Source organism: Xiphias gladius, chromosome 14 (assembly GCF_016859285.1).
Source record: "Xiphias gladius isolate SHS-SW01 ecotype Sanya breed wild chromosome 14, ASM1685928v1, whole genome shotgun sequence".
Lineage (NCBI taxonomy): Eukaryota > Metazoa > Chordata > Actinopteri > Istiophoriformes > Xiphiidae > Xiphias > Xiphias gladius.
The window spans coordinates 16,984,155-16,998,813 of record NC_053413.1 but is presented as its reverse complement, the minus strand read 5'-3'; the positions used below and the strand labels follow the sequence as shown (position 1 = coordinate 16,998,813).

General features: G+C 40.3%; 1 protein-coding gene across 1 annotated transcript in view; it reads right to left on the bottom strand.

Moving 5' to 3' along the window:
* The window catches only part of dtna (dystrobrevin, alpha), a 20,755-nt gene extending 6,096 nt beyond the window's left edge, over positions 1–14,659 (bottom strand). Inside the window, exons 1-16 of the mRNA XM_040143082.1 lie at positions 14,453–14,659; positions 11,462–11,529; positions 10,151–10,231; positions 9,840–10,053; positions 9,390–9,475; positions 8,736–8,890; positions 8,531–8,630; positions 7,913–8,079; positions 7,568–7,692; positions 6,501–6,509; positions 5,992–6,075; positions 5,611–5,679; positions 3,406–3,501; positions 2,184–2,265; positions 1,649–1,743; positions 153–266 (exon numbers count right to left, since the gene is read on the bottom strand). Of these exons, the coding sequence (XP_039999016.1) occupies positions 153–266; positions 1,649–1,743; positions 2,184–2,265; positions 3,406–3,501; positions 5,611–5,679; positions 5,992–6,075; positions 6,501–6,509; positions 7,568–7,692; positions 7,913–8,079; positions 8,531–8,630; positions 8,736–8,890; positions 9,390–9,475; positions 9,840–10,053; positions 10,151–10,231; positions 11,462–11,529; positions 14,453–14,469 (1,562 nt within the window). The 5' untranslated portion in view covers positions 14,470–14,659. The remainder of the gene's footprint in view (positions 1–152; positions 267–1,648; positions 1,744–2,183; positions 2,266–3,405; positions 3,502–5,610; positions 5,680–5,991; positions 6,076–6,500; positions 6,510–7,567; positions 7,693–7,912; positions 8,080–8,530; positions 8,631–8,735; positions 8,891–9,389; positions 9,476–9,839; positions 10,054–10,150; positions 10,232–11,461; positions 11,530–14,452) is intronic.

Here is a 14,659-nt window from a genome sequence, read left to right as displayed (position 1 = left end):
GATGATGCAAGTATGTCATGTTAATGGAAAACAAGAAAAAAAAGCTTTACGTGCGCCTGTAGTCTAACATATGTTGTTCATTTGCTTTTTAAAAAGGCAAGCAATTACAGTATGTAAGGTATAAGGAAGTCAAAGCTAAACTCGGGATTTACCTGAGAAGCCGTAGCTCAGCCAGCAGAGTCGGGTTCTGCTGACCCTTGTCAGGAGGTGGCTGGGAGGCCTCCTCGTGCTGGAGGCGCAGCCGCTGGATTTCCTGCAGGATTTCTCTGTGACGGGCACAAACATATGCAAGTGCAACACCAAATTATTATTTCTGACATGCTTTGTCCACATAGGTCAACACAAAACATGGGGAAGCAGCATTTTGCTACTATGCTACTTAGAACAGCATCCCAGGTGATCTTGGGCCCTATCCACATCTGACCATGTTTAAATCTGATCAGAAACCTGATATAACTTTTTATATATTATCACCTTGGTTATTTATACATTCAGCAGATATGGAGCAGCAATATTTTGTTTCCACCAGATGAATGTAAGTCCGACCATAACTTGCTCTGTTTTGCTAACTCCTGAGGCAAATATCTGGCTCTTTAGCAGCTAAATGCTCCACTACGTTCGACAGCTAGCTGCTAACTGTGTCTGTCTGCTGTTTGGTGCCGCTTTTTTTGCTGAAAACAGCTGCCTGCTGCGTCTGGAAACTACACTTAGAGAGCGATGAGTCTGAACCTAAATGGAAAACCAAAAACAATGAGGAAATTGAGGCTATAGGCCTTTTTCATGTAGAAATATTGACTTGTCATAGTAGGAAAAGCACAGGTGTTAATAATAACATTATAAAGAGTACGGTCTAGGCCTACTCTATATGAAAAGTGTCATGAGCTAACTTCTTATATGATTTGGCCCTGTATAAATAAAACTGACTTGACTGGAACATTAACGATGGCTGTGTTGTATTTAAGTGTCCCAGTAAGTCATGGCAGTGTGGCAGTGAGCCAGCATGAACAACACCAGGACACTGATACTGAAGCAGGTGAATGGAATTGAGCCATCATTAATTTTATTATTTACATCTGTGCTTTTCCTACTGTGTAATGTCAAAATGTCCTCTGTGAAGAAGGCCTATAAAGCGCCATAGATCTAAAGAAAAAGGAGGTTCGGGTGATAATTCTCTGTGGGTTAATCGTTTCCAGCAACCTGTCATATACAAGCAATGATCCATTGCTAATATAAAAATATTGCTTTTGCATCCACTTTGGGTTCGCCATTTACTACTTAGTGATCTGATTTTGATGTTTACATTTGTTGTTACATTCAATGTTAAGTCTTTTTACGTGTTTCTTTTTTTTTTTTTTAACTTATTCTCTTTTACTTCTTTTATGCAATTTTTAAAACATTTTGAATTAACCATTGTCTGTTATACAATAAATTGCCTCGTCTTGCTTGACCAGCTAATCATTGATCTACATTTAATATATATACAGTTAGTTACCTCCTTGAAAATGTTAATATTTAATAATGAGATTTCATAACTTGGCTAATAATTAATTTTTTACAACAATAATAATAATAATAGTTTTTAGTAATGAATTTGCTATTAGGTAAGTAGACCGAAGTGAACAGTATCACCAAGGCAGTCATCCCTGACCTGTTTTTGCTCTCGAGCTCAGCAATGAGCTGCCTCTGCTGTTTGTTGGCATCCAGAGAGCAGGGGAGGTCTGTGGGGACCCTCTGCTGATGAGCCTGTTGGTGAAACCAAGCAAGAGACATCACGTGAACTCGCTTTACCTCGGGATGATGTCATCCTCTACCTTATCTCATATCTCACCGGGGAACAAAACGGTGAAGTCACCAGACATCCATCAAGACCTGATCAGAGCATAAAGTGGCATACAGGTCAGTTTAGAGATGATCACCACCTGTAAATCCCTTCTTCATCTTAGCAATAAAAAGGACTGAAACCCCCAAGGGTAGAGAGTAGCAGCATACGCTGAACCTTTTTCTCATCAAGGACAGATTTTTGGCACTGAACACTAATGAAAGATGCCATGATATTGTGTGCAATAAATGTCTTATAAATAAATATATACACACACACACACACACACACACACACACGCACGCACGCACACACACGCACACACACACACACACACACGCACACACACACACACATATCTCACCGCAGCATCAGCAGCCAGCCTAGCAGCATAGCGGGCAATGAGACTGTGCTCTTCATCTTGATGGTTACTGCTCTCCAGCAAACTGATCAAGAGGAAAATAGAGATGGGAGTCACAACATGAGACAGTTAATAAGACACAGCTTCAGAGATATAAAATATGCAGGGGGAAAAAAAAATGCAAAAAATGCAGTGAAGTTTATTTTGTTCAAGAGTCTGCAGGGGCCCCTGTAATCATGCTGAGCTACTTATGTAAAACCACAAAAGCAGGAATGAAGTTGAGCTATTACACAAAAGTGGAGGTGAAGTAATCATTCGCTTTGTATTTAAAGGCCAGAAGGATTACTCATACAGTCTGATCACTGATACAGTAACACAGGTTATGTATGTCCACACATATAAAGTAAAAGCACTCAAATGCACTCACACAGGAAGGTATGGGGGGGGGTTTGCAGAGCTGCAACTATAATACAGGTAGCCAACATTATAGATGGTTTTTAACCACCACTGATACACATACACACACACACACACACACACACAAGCACATTAGTGTACACACACACAAAAAACACAGACAACACTATTTTCTTGTTGCTTATAAGTAAGGAAATAAGCATCAATGCTTCACAGGTGAGAGAATATATTATATTCCCAGTAATACACAGCATTCAAACATACCAAACGCATTTTAGAGATGACCTTATAACGAGGCAGTCAAATCTGAGGAAAACCAATTACCCAAGTAATCTGCCCTGAGCATTTGGAGTAACATAATGTGGCAAATACGACACTATTTGCTGTTTTTTATTTCACAAATTTTACTCAAAGACAACAACATGTACATTACATGACTGAGACAAGTGTTAAATCTGATATTTTGTGGTCATGTATACTTAACAGGTTTCTTTAAGCTCTCAGATATTAAAAATGTAGTTTAATATTGAAATCAAATCTAATCTATACTGTTCTCTTGATACCATTTTGGATACAAATCAGTCCGAAACTAGCTATTTCTGCTGAATGTGAATGTGAATGCTAATGTGCTGACAGCAGTGTCAAAGGTCGAGGTCAGTAGTCTGTAAAACTCTCTGACAGCATGCAGCGTTAGGACTGTACCACATTCAGAGAGAGGTTAGATTAGGGGAAGGAGTGCGAGGTGGCAGTTCAGCAGAGCACATAGTTCCCACTGGTGTTTGGCAAACACAGCAGCACACCAACTAACCATGTTTTGGGGTTGTTTTGGAGTAGATTCACATAGAGGCCAATGAGAACATGTTCGTCAGCAAGTCTATCAGCAACATCGAGGTTGTAGTTCAACCTGGAACAGTGCAGGGTTTGACAAAACATAAAACATAACATTACACAGGTGACAACAGAAGGAAAAGGGGATGAGAGGGGAAAGAAAGCTGAGAGAGCGAACACAACAAAAGAGAAGAGGAGGAGAGTGGCTGAAAAGCAGCCATTCATGGGTGACTAGAGAGAAACAAGGCCATATTATGTTTGGGAGGGACGCCATCGATTCAGGCTAGGAGCACGATTAAGGACATGCCCAGCAACTCTACGAGCTACATGCACTGTTTACGTTCTACTAGCATCAATCACTCAGTGCTCTATTATTAAAACTATTGAAAGTCGTTATTTTTAAGTCGCACATTCAGCCCCCAAGATACAGTATGTCAAGCATGCACAGTCTTTACTGACGTAGCTCCTGTAATTGTGGAGGTTTTCCACCTTTTCCACCTGCATCACAAACTTCTGTAATGTAGCATCCATGCCAACTGCCATCATTGAAGACTACAGCAGAATTAGCCAGAATTAGCCATAGAGGAACAAGAATAAGAAAGTCAATCTGATATTACAAAAAAAAAAAGAAAAAAAAAAGAAAGAAAGTCAGGGACCAGTCTTGTCAGACTCTTTTGGGCTTAGGTACAACGGAAAGTGTTAGCAAACATTTACCTAGTTACACATCCAGGAGACAAAGAGCATAGTTAGCCTTTATTTGTAGTCGTTTTTCTGGCCACCCAACAAATGTAAGTAAAATATTCACACTCCTTTTAGCTCTGTTTTGCTTCTCCACCAACTGCTGATACGGCTCTTCATGCTGCTAAATGCTCCACTATGTTCAATGGCTGGTTGTTAACTTTCTCTGAAAACAGCTGCCTGCTGTAATGCAAATTGAGGCTGATGAGAGCGGTGAGAGTGAACCGAACAATAAAGCTGTGGGCCACAAAACCTAAACAATGAACTGAAAGACGCTAAAAAAATCCGTAGTGATAAAGAGACTTGGTGAATTAGGTGATAATTATCTACATGTTTGCTGGTCTGAGCGACCCCTTTCAGATTACACAGTCATTTAATCCATTGTCACAATGAAAATATTCATTAGTGCATCTTTTTAAATTTGGACTGTGGAGTTAGAAAGATGTGGCCGTTTACCCGTTAGGAAGCTGCTGCGTGGCACTAAATGTAGGATTGAGAGTTTTTGGAGCTTGACCAACATAAGAGACTAAGACAGTCATCTTGACATCGTTCTGTTTTGATTTTGACCACCTCTGTTAAAATTTCACTATCGTAAGTCCTCCAACTTTATGTAATTACAATGCTAAATCGCTAAATTGACCCTTTAACTGTATATTTCATGCCCTTTCATAAACTTTAGATGTACATTTAGGAATGTCATCGGGTATTCTCTTCAGTCACTGCTGTGCAAAAGCTAGCCAGTCAACTTCCAGAGGGCACATCACCTGACAGACCAGTATTATATAGTTTCTCAGCCTGTGCAAACAGTAACCGCAATGGCAGATGCTCTGACATGAATATCGAGAATAGCCTATAGAACGCCACTCACTCATCACATCATCGGTACGTTTTTCTATGAGTTATTAAAGGGAGTAGTATTCTGTAGAGAAACACTTTCTTTTCCCATCAAACGCAGGTGCAGAGGGGTTTAAAGAACTTTTATCTTCCGAAATACAACATAATTAGCAACTGAAAAAAGCCGGTTAATCCCATTTAATTTAAGCAGCTATACCTTTTCACATGCATCATAAACATAAACATAAACAATGAGCTCTGGAATTTATACTATTTAAGCGCTGTCACTTCGATTTAGAGGAGATTGAAGGTAACATTCAGATTATATTAGAAACTGGCAGTTAGGTTTTCCCATTTCTATGTGATTGAAAAGATTCTAATAGACACTCCAAACTAACGGCCAATGAGCTTTATGATGCATGCTTCATCTAGCGTCTTTGAAATAGCCCCTTGAGTACAACAACGTAAACCCCTCTACAAGAAAACTGGTTCGCTAATAGTTTCCTTAGGACGATAAGCGCTCTAGTTTATGCCCTATGATTATTATCTATATTAGTTCACGCATGCATTTGAGCTACAAAAGCAGTCTCATGTGCACACCTGTGTCACTTACCCTCTCCCTTTCAACAGATGTGGAGCAGCCCCAGTCAAGGGCTTTCTGTGCTCAACATCATTATTCTTGCTGTAAGGCAAGCCATTTACATTCAGCGCAAGAAACCACAAAAAAAAAAAAAAAAAAATTATGGTGACACACAAATGTTCACACATGCACAACACACACACACACACACACACACACACACACACACACACACACACACACACACACACACACACACACACACACACACACACTCTAGAAAAAAAAGGAAAGAAAATAAAGACAGTGTAGGTCACAGAGTCTACAGGGTATGGGGCCTTCAGGGATCATGGCAAACTGAAAAGATACCCTGTAAATATCCAGCACATCCATTGTTCCTGCTGTTGTACTCACTTTTTGGTGGAGTAAGGGTTCCCTGATGTAGGCATGGAGTGAGAGAGTGAGTAGTCATTGGTGATGTTCACTGGTCTTGGTGGCCTGGAGAGGAAACACATATCAACTTTTCAAATATTATGAAAACAAGGCTGCCTTTTATGTTCAAGAGAAAGAAAATGCAGCTGCCTTTTTCGTTTGTCTTTTATTCTTTAATTGCTGCCGATTTCTAGCGGATTACTTGTGATCTTTGAAAATATATTTCAGTAGATAATATTCTGTACATGTAACAGAATGTGGCAACACAGGATATAAGGGGTATAATTAGTTATGTAGGGTGTGGTCAACAATGAAAACATGCAGTGAATTGAGGAACGAACCACGTGCTCAGATAGAAACCAATGACGGACGCTGACAGTACAATGGGAGGGATGGCACTATGATTATCACAACAAGTACAAAGGATTTAAATCGAACAAAATGTACAAAAACACATTTTGTTCTGTGTTAAATAATCAAAACAAACTCACCACGTGTCTCTATTTTTGAGGAAAGTAAAGAACAAGGAAGGGGATGAAAAAAATGTATTACGATCAACTCAGCAGTTCAAAGACAACACTAAATGTAAAAGTTTCAGTCATTATAAAAAATACATGGGGGAGCAGGAAATAACATCACCACTAAAGGGAACTGACCGGAGCCAGACTGATAAAATTAAAACATCTCATCACAGATACTGTCTATCAGTATCAACATATGCTCTGTGACGGTTGAAAATTGCTGTACAGAAATGCCAAATATTTGTTTGCAGTAATTAAGAAACAGTGTTTAGAATACAAATTTATTTTTCAACTGTAGAATGTCTCACTAAGTATGTATCGTGGTCACAATTCTTTATTACCCAAACCTATGGGATCCCTATCGAAAATGTTTTTTTTAATTTTATGTGGCCATGTAAAAAAAACCCAAAAAAAACCCCAAAACCCTAATATAGACAGATATATTGTTATCAGAGTTTTTAACATTCACTTTTAAACAATTAGTATTGACCTCAAAAGTCAACTATGGGTCTGTCAGAAAGCTGAATTCTCTTGGCTGTGTAAGGGTTATAAAATACTGCGACTATTAACTGAAGAACTTCAACATTCAGTTCAAAGGTAAAAAATGTCTTGAAGTCCATGGAATAAACGTAGGCAAAGCTAGTAGTGTAGTTCTTAGCACAAGAACTGGATTTATGTTCAAGTACCTAATTCAGCCTTCAACAGACAGCTCCAGAGTACTAAAAAGGCTACGCTTGTATAGGCTTTTGTTTATTATTTATAAGAAACCACAAAACATCAGTCAAGTCAAAGGAAAGGCAGTAGCAGTATTACAATCATAACAACAGATTACAATCATTCCCTAGGCTATAATTAAACCTCATTGATCGGATGACCCAAGACTTCAGACTTTGAGGCAGCTACGGATAAATATCAGCTGAGGGTGGAAATCAAACCTTTCAAAATCTGAAATAGAAATCAGAAGCCGACTATCCGACTGCAGAACCGGATTCCTCTGTTTCTGTATTATGAAGAAAACAGAATGAAGATGAACTTACACAATATGAGCTAGGTTGAGAGGTTTCTCTGGCATTTCGAGAAACATGGGGTGAAGAGGCTCTCTGCTGGTTGCACAGCTCAGTGACTTACTGAGTGCATGGGATAACTTCTTAGCAGGGGATTTCTGGGAGAAACACAGAAGTAAGGCGCAGATTCTGAGGACACGAGGATGCTAATTTCTTTTCAAAACACCTGGCAACACGACAGCAATGCTGTCACCTGCATTGAACATTCAGCAACCCTCCATTGTGGTGAAGCAGACCGAAAATAGCCACATTGACTGGTCCAGTGCAGACACACCTCCCTCAGCCCGCCCTTCTCCTCCTCCCCTCTCCTTCCCTTACCCATGACGTATACTCCTTCATTTGGTGCTGGTTGCTATGGGAACCGCTGGCATGCCCCCTCCAGAAGCAGTCCTGACAGAGCTGGTAATTATGACATTGCTGGCAGCGGTAGCGGAAGCCCATCATACTCTCAGTATGGCAGTAGGAGCACTTGACCGGGTGAAAGACTGCAGGGAGGAAAGGGGGGGTCAGACACACAAACACACACACACAGATGCACAAACAGATGTGACGATAAACCCAGATATTTTTCCACATTTCAGCGAGCAGAGGATTAATTTCCATTAATTTAAGGACAGATGCGCTGGGATATCGAGCCTGTTTTGATGACAACAATCCGTTGATTTTGAACAAACACACACAAATAAGCACAGGGCAGCATCAAACTGCATATGTGTAAGCATGTCACAGTGTTTCTTCTGCTCACATGCAGGTGGCTTGTGATGGTGAGTGCCTCACAAATACAAAAAACACACACACTCGTACACAGCGCGTAAGGTCTCCATTGGGCATCTTCACTGGGGGTGAGTATGTGTGTTTCATGGTGTAAGTCTGCCTGACGGATTGTGCCCGCTCTGACTCAACATTATGATGCAAAGCCGAACTTTACATCCTCACAGCCTTGCCGGCTTTCCGACATGAGCGGCAACCACACCAGACACTGAGGGGGCGGGTCTGACATCAGCGTATCGAGGAATGTGTTGAGGGAGACCTTTTTCTGTTGACATTCAGCACAGGGGAGTGTGAGAATCACCCACAACGTCGATGCTAACACAATCACAGATTCACTAAGTATTACACTCTGTGGCTACAGGACGCTCACCTGCTGCGCAAAGCAGCTTCTTGCAGCTTGTTCCGTGTAACCAAAAGAAGGTCCCTCAAAAACCGCCATCGGTAATTTGAGAACCTCCCTCAGAAATTGGTCAAACTGTGAGTTCACCATTATTCCAGCGGAATCTGATATCTGTGAAAAAATATCTGCGAACAATAGAGGGAGACGTTAAAAAAAATTCATCGAACTAATTGTCACTTCCCACCACCACAGTCGGCTAATTATGGCATTACACAATACAATTATCCCACTTATTTCTGAAAACAAACCAGAGTAAAGCAGTTATTCAAATCAGTTGTTATAATACACTGGCAACATAGCCCTCCTTTCTTACTGCGCCCACAGATTTCGTAGATTATGCAATAAACCCTATCCTTCAGATAATGAATAATGAATTCACCCAGCCATGAAGAGATAGGCCAACACTGCTTTTTCTTTTAGGAGCAATAGGATTAGCGCAAAGAGATGCAGAAAATACAGTAACTAACAACTTTGTATTATACACTCCAAAGCAGAATATTACTTAGACTAGACTGTGTATAAACTTTACATAGACAATTAGCTGATTTATTGCATGTAAAATGGGTGGTTTCTAATTCATTTTTCACAATTAAAAGCAAAATAAAGATTTGTTGGGTTGCTTACATCTTAATTTATCCAGAATTTTCCCACCACAGATGGTTGCAAGGGCCAGCTTCACAACAAAGACGGATATCTTGCCATGGCCGTCCCTAAAAGGAGCAAATACATTTTTACATTACGATCATAGATTCTTTTTAAATTGAGTTCTCAAGGCCCGTGTAGTGTTGCCGCTACAATCCTATGAATAAAACTGTTTTTTTAAATAGGCACAACCTTTAAAAAGGTACACTTGATTATCAGTGATCATTGTCTTAAAAAAACTTGGTTTTTACCCACACCAAAAAAATACACTATGCCAGCATGTTGTGACAACATTAAGGCATATAGTCTGTATTTTCACTCCACTTTGGCACAAACTTCAGATTCACATTTCACACTACATTAGCTCACGTCAAGACCTCAGATATGAAAGTACACAACCAGTCGCCGACCGTCATTCGCCGGGTTACTCACGGGTCATAGGCTGCCAGCAGGAAGTTGAGCAGCAGGCTGATGGACTGCTCCACGTTGATCTGGTGGGTAGTGGGCATGCGTTTGTTCAGCTGGTAAAAGATGGTGGACAGTACCACTTCTAGACGAGCCACAGAGAGCTCAGTGTTGAGGTCCATGGTGTTGAGGCCGTTCTCTCGAAAAGCCTCGATGACATTCCAAATATCAACCAAATGCACTGGAGAGAGAGAACAGGGAAACAGTATATCAACTGTTTTTATGGGACAAAATATGAGCATAGTGATGTAGTTGGAAGTGCACTGCATCTTACTCACAATTGCATTTCTTCTGCACAAATCTGAGTTTGCAGGCTGTTCTGTATGTTGATAATCGTATGGAATCCAAATCTTGAGCCCCTGAGGAACAATTACTCATTAAGTAATGACAGAAATGGCAATGCTATTTGACAGACAGAAATGGAACTTGGAGTGGGAGTGCATGGAGGCCCAGAGTATTCAATACATAAATATCACATTATGAAATAATCATGTGAATAAATAAAATATAACCTTTTAATTGTGAAATAATTGAACACATTTTTCAAACTTAGTTCTATATTATTAAATGTTTTCTTCTGTCTTATAATTACAGACTTTATTTGGAGTACTTTTTTTTTTAAGTCTGTTTTTATTTAACAATGCCATTTTACTCACTAACCCTTTCATTTCATAATGCCATTTTTCATCACAACATCTTTGTCTGTGACTGGCTGTTGATTAGGTTTGAATGAGCAGACAACAATTTTCATAACTGCCTTTCCCATTTGTCTTGACTGACAGACTAACTGTGTGTCCCACTTCCATAATACATGCTAATTGTACACAGTAGAATGTTTTTAAAAATAAGCCAATACAGCCTAGCGTTTTATACTAACATGAAACTATGTGATATGTGCACAAAAGCATGCCAATCAAACTTTGGAATGTCGCTGCCAATTTAACTTCATTTAACACATGGAAAAATATTTTTCCAAAGATTTATTTTCTGTTTTCACAAAGCTGGTCTACCGCCATTTTTTCCCCCCAGCTTTGATCAGCTCCCCCCATTTGTGCATTGCATTGTGATGTGTCCATGAACAGCACATTCAGAAAATTCATTGTTTTTAGTATTAGTTATGTCTATACTTAATTTTACAACTTGTCCAGTGTAGACACAAAACATATTTCAAACCTGACTGTACAGAACCGGGGCAGAGCTAAAGTCTCAGCATTATGAGATAAAACAGTCATTGGAAATCATGGCACTGGGCATGGTCTAAAATAAAAAATGGCCTACATAAACTCTGTAACTGTGGAAAGAGGCAGTATGGAAAAATACTTTATAATAATACTTGAAAAATATTTGAAAAAATGTAACATAAAAACATAACAGTGTGTCTTCACACTGTGTAAATAGTAGGAGAGCATGAGCTCATACTGCAGGCTTGCCTGTCTGTGTTTAAAATCAATCTGGTTGACACCAGTGGAGACACATGTCTTCATTTTTTGCTTTACATGAAAGTTACTAAGAGGAATTTGCCATTTTTATGGTCAGTGTGTAAAACGGTCCGGCATCGATCACACTGAGCTTTGGCCCGGAGCACTTACTCATCTCAACAAACAGTTGCCTTCTATCTGCCATGTTGTCACCGCTCCACCCGCAGTCTTCAATCATTCTGGTCAGGGAGACAGAAAGTAATTTCAGAGTCTGAGCTTTTAACAGAAACAGCTCCAATTAAGGCATTGTTCAAGCACTGAATATGCGCTTCCTATTGCTTTCTGTTTCACTCTGTATATATTTACTAAAACTGAAATGTATTTTCAGGAGCATCACAAAGCATCACTGTGTATAATGCAGCTGTAAAACACTCAGCACTTGGTTTACATAGTAAACATACTATAATAACATTATGTCCATTTGACACGATGCAACTCACACTTATATCATGCCATTTCACTTCACAATTCTACATCATTACTGTTAATATAATTACAGTTAAATAATGTCATAGTAGCAACTAACTACCACGGTTGAATTAGCAACCAGGGAAAGCAGGCAACTGCCAGAGTGCTTGGGCCCCAGACCATCAAGGGGCCCGAACACTCCAAGTTCACAGTGAGGCAACTCTGTAAGTGAGACTGGTCTCTAAGCTCTGTCGGGCACATATGCAGTTTACAGTGATAACAGTGGCGATTGGTGATTTTTTTTAAACAGTGCACAAGGGGTGTTAAATATGCGCAAGGGCCACATGGCATCAAATGGTAAAATGGTATCAAACTAAAAGGCTGAAGCTGCACGTAGGCTGGGGTTGCTGGAGTCTAAACTTTCCCAAATCCAATAAAGAGCACCATAGAGCCGCTAATGTTACCCTGACCTCTAATAGCATCCAGGATCAGCTTCCAAACAATGAGAAATGCTACATGGTGGATGTGCTAGTCATAAATTGTGCTTTTTAAAAAAAACTTAACCTGTAACCCAAAAAATTAATGTAGTTAGTGAATGATATGCTCCTAACCACTGTAGTTAGTAAGCTAGTTAGATGGGCAGCTTACGTTAAAGGTGCTATAGGTAAGTTTTCTCTGCCGCCGAACGTGGTTGTCTCAGTAGTGGGCAGTGGGGACGGTTGCTTGCCAAGAGCTTCAGCCATCGTTGGGTTTACAATACAGGAGGTTATAATACGCCCTCTGGGCAACACTACTTCTTCAGGGCGGCCTGGACACTACAGTGACTCGCTATTAAAAAGTGATGAGATAGCCCGACTGGGCTGGGGCCACCTGGTTAGCATGCTAACTTCATTAGAAGAAAAAGAAGTGATAGAAATAGAAGCAAAATGAGAGTTAACACTGGCATCGCTTTCCACCGCTGGAGACAGCCTTGGGTGAGTAAAGGAATGAAGTTTGACGATGAACTCGCAACATTTCTTCTGGACTGTTAAGTGAACAGATGTTAATGCTAACATTGGCTATGTAGCAATAGCAAAATTTAATTACGGCTTCTGTAAAGCAGGTAAGCACACTGTTTAATGCATTTCTTACAGTTTTACTCTTGTATTCTTTGGTTTCGGAAAGACTAAAAAAAAAAAACTGCTTCAACGCAGAGAAATCAAAATCTGACAGGCCTGCTCTACCAAGTCATGGTCGCTCAACTATGATTGGACAACCACTTTGTTTGAGGGAGGAGGTAAAATTACCTGACTGACTGATACATGCACAATGCATAGCGCTGCAAAAACAGGGGGGGCACCACAGCTCATTGTGCCCCAGGGCCACATAGAAGGTTAATTCGGCGCTGGGGGGTAGGGGGGTGGGGGGGACTTAAGTAAGCAAAGAACAAGACTTTCAAAGGGGCAAAGCAGCAGAGAGAATGCTCACACCATGCCTCACTGCACACTGTCCGAGGCAATCTAATACACCTAGTCATGTGGTTTGTTGCCATGGCAGCAAAGATCCCAGCCACTCCGTTCGTAAAAACACGCCGCTGCACCCCCAACAACACACACACACACACACACACACACACACACACACACACACACACACACACACACACACACACACACACACACACACACACACACACACACACACACACACACACTACACCTCCAACTGCAGACAAGCAAAGTTGGTAGAGAAAAGTTTTGTGCGCTAGTAAACATCTTTTTATCAGAAAACGTTCAGTGGGATGATAGTTGAGAGCCCAGTGGCAATTCCTGAGCGAGTGGCTCAAAAAATAATAATTTTCTGCAAGACTATCATTCAGGCATGGCATTTCAAATTACTATGACAGTAATTGGTAGACCTAAATATCATGCTGCAGACACCCATGGTGCAAAAATTAGAATTTACCTCGTGTTGCAAAGCAAGCAACAGCATGCATTTCTATTATGCTATCACTCCTCTGATTTCAGTGAGTACAAACAGTCAATTAGACTCAGTTTAGGAGAGAAAAGATTAAGATAATAAATTAACCTGGAATTACTGAATCAAGTGCAGCACTTCAGGTAATCACCTCACAGCACAGCAGTAACATCCACAATAGAAAAAATGGTGATATGTCATTATTAATGGCATATTATCCTGACAAGACAGAACGTCAACATGAAAATGAAACCTGTCTGCAGTCTAGGATTTATATTATAACACCATGTAGCAAATGACAACTCTCTAATAACACAAATAATAAATTGGTGTTTCATCAGTTAAGGCAATGATGGATGCACCTACAACAGTAAATAGCAGTTTTAGATGTATCCGCGGCAATGTCAGGCCACTGCCTGCAGCCGGTAGTCCAATGTCGTCTTGAAAGTAATGGATATGCGAGCCCATTCATCACTTGCAGAGAGAGTGAGTGGAAAAGTGTACAAATATATGCTATATATTATATATATAGCAGATATGTGTTATAGATTAACACTGATATCCTTTCCCACATCAAAAGCAAACACCTCCCGAGTGCCGGCTATGTGACCTTCTGCAGTCTGTTTTCAGTCTCGGAAATAACTGAGATTGATACAATCTATTGAAACAGCAGATATTAAACCAGCAGAGCCGACGGAAACTGTACGATGGCGAGGGGGAACAAGATGATCAACATACCTTTCATAAAGCACCATGGTCGTATTCCTTTCCCTTTTCTTAGCTGGGTTATTAGAAAAGCCACGTTCTCCCTCTAGAAACAATTGTCCACGACACAAACTCCTTTCCAACCAAGAAACATTACAACAAAAGCAGCCAAAAACGGACGGGCCTGACTGAAGATATCTGAAATTAGAAACTGTCAGCGAGGATACAGTCTGCGCTGCC